The following is a 1,648-nucleotide window of genomic DNA, read 5'->3' on the forward strand; positions in this document are numbered from 1 at the left end:
ACACACACACACACACACACACACACACACACACACACACACACACACACACACACACACACACACACACACACACACACACACACACACACACACACACACACACACACACACACACACACGCGCGCGCGCGCGCGCGCACACCCCGCACACATGCGGGCCTGGGTCGCACGAAAAGCCCCGCAACCACCACGACCCTACCACGACGTCATACCCCGATCACCCACCTGCTCTGCTTGGGAGCGACACATACACACCGCCTTCGCTGGGGTGCCGGCAGCCCTTGCTGCAAGCGCCGCCGCCCCAGCCACCGCCACTGCCGCCGCCACCGCGGCCGCACGCAGTGTGAAGCTAGCAGCGCGGCCGCTTGCTGCAGTGCAGCTTGGACGCCATGCAGCCGCCGCCGCTAAGCTACAGCATACTACAGCTGGTGGCTGAGGGCCGCCGCCGCCGCCGCCGCCGCCACCGCACACGGCCGCCCACGGTCTGCCCAGGAGCGCGCACGCGGTGGGTGCAAGCGAGCTGCGGTGTGCTGGCCGGCCGGATAGGCAGTTAGCTAGCGATGCTGTCTGCAGCAGGAAGGGGCGCGGGGGGGGGGGCGGGGGGGGCAGGGTGAGGGGCTCTGCCTATGCTTTTCCTTGACGCAAGTTGTGAGGGGCGGGTGGGTGGGTGCGAGGGGGCTTGTGTCTATACCTAGTATTCCCATTTCTTTTGTAGTGTCTGCCGCCAACCCTCCCCGCTCACCCACACATGCACCCCCCTTGGGGCCACTTCGCCAACCACCTACCGGAAAGCCCCCCCCCCCACACACACACACGCGTGCTTTCTACCCATCCGGTCCATCTAATAAGAGCCAACCCGCAAACCCACTGCCAAAGCCCTGGCCCCTATGCATACCCGCACGCACATCGCTATCTACACGTGACGCACATTACGTCCCCATCATCCCCCCAGCCACCCCCCAATCCCCATCACGCCCATCATCATCACAAGCCTCCACCATCATCGCTCCCACCCCCCAAACCTCTGCCCAGCTCTCACCCTGCTGGTCTCGAAATCCATCGATGGAGGCCTCAGCACCGCTGCCCCACCGCTGCGAATGTGGCTGATGCGAATGCTACTGCAATCCACTGCCCCTATTCCCACAGCTGCTGCTACAGCCACTGCTTTGTACTGCTACAGCTGCTACTGTAAGCCGTGGAGGCAACGTGCATGCCGCCGCCGCCGCCGCCACCACTAACGCCAGCGCTGATCGCCGCCAGAGCCGCCGTCAGCAGCCGCCAGATGCTAGCTGGAGCTAGATGCAGCCGCCGCCGTTAGGTCTGCTGTCTCGCCTACGCTACCTCCAGGGCTCGCCACCGGCAGATAGGGCAGCCGCTGACACGGCCGTCTGCATGTGCAGCTGCCGCCTGCTTCTGCAGCTGCCGCCGCGCGCCGCCGGCAGCAGCTAGTATAGGTAGCGCCGCCGGCAGCAGCTAGTATAGGTAGCGCCGCCGGCAGCAGCTAGTATAGGTAGCGCCGCCGGCAGCAGCTAGTATAGGTAGCGCCGCCGGCAGCAGCTAGTATAGGTAGCGCCGCCAGCAGCAGCTAGGTAGCGCCGCCGGCAGCAGCTAGGCAGCGCCGCTGCCGCTGATGGCGAGTGCTGCAT

General features: G+C 65.4%; 1 protein-coding gene across 1 annotated transcript in view; it reads right to left on the bottom strand.

The window, feature by feature from the left end:
• The window catches only part of CHLRE_02g142046v5 (uncharacterized protein), a 3,428-nt gene extending 2,261 nt beyond the window's left edge, over window positions 1-1,167 (bottom strand). Inside the window, exons 1-2 of the mRNA XM_043060135.1 lie at window positions 1,042-1,167; window positions 228-569 (exon numbers count right to left, since the gene is read on the bottom strand). Coding sequence (XP_042927895.1) covers window positions 228-569; window positions 1,042-1,062 — 363 coding nt within the window. The 5' untranslated portion in view covers window positions 1,063-1,167. The remainder of the gene's footprint in view (window positions 1-227; window positions 570-1,041) is intronic.
• Between the last annotated feature and the right edge of the window lie 481 nt (window positions 1,168-1,648).

The sequence above is a fragment of the Chlamydomonas reinhardtii genome, chromosome 2 (genome assembly GCF_000002595.2).
Source record: "Chlamydomonas reinhardtii strain CC-503 cw92 mt+ chromosome 2, whole genome shotgun sequence".
Classification (NCBI taxonomy): Eukaryota; Viridiplantae; Chlorophyta; class Chlorophyceae; order Chlamydomonadales; family Chlamydomonadaceae; genus Chlamydomonas; species Chlamydomonas reinhardtii.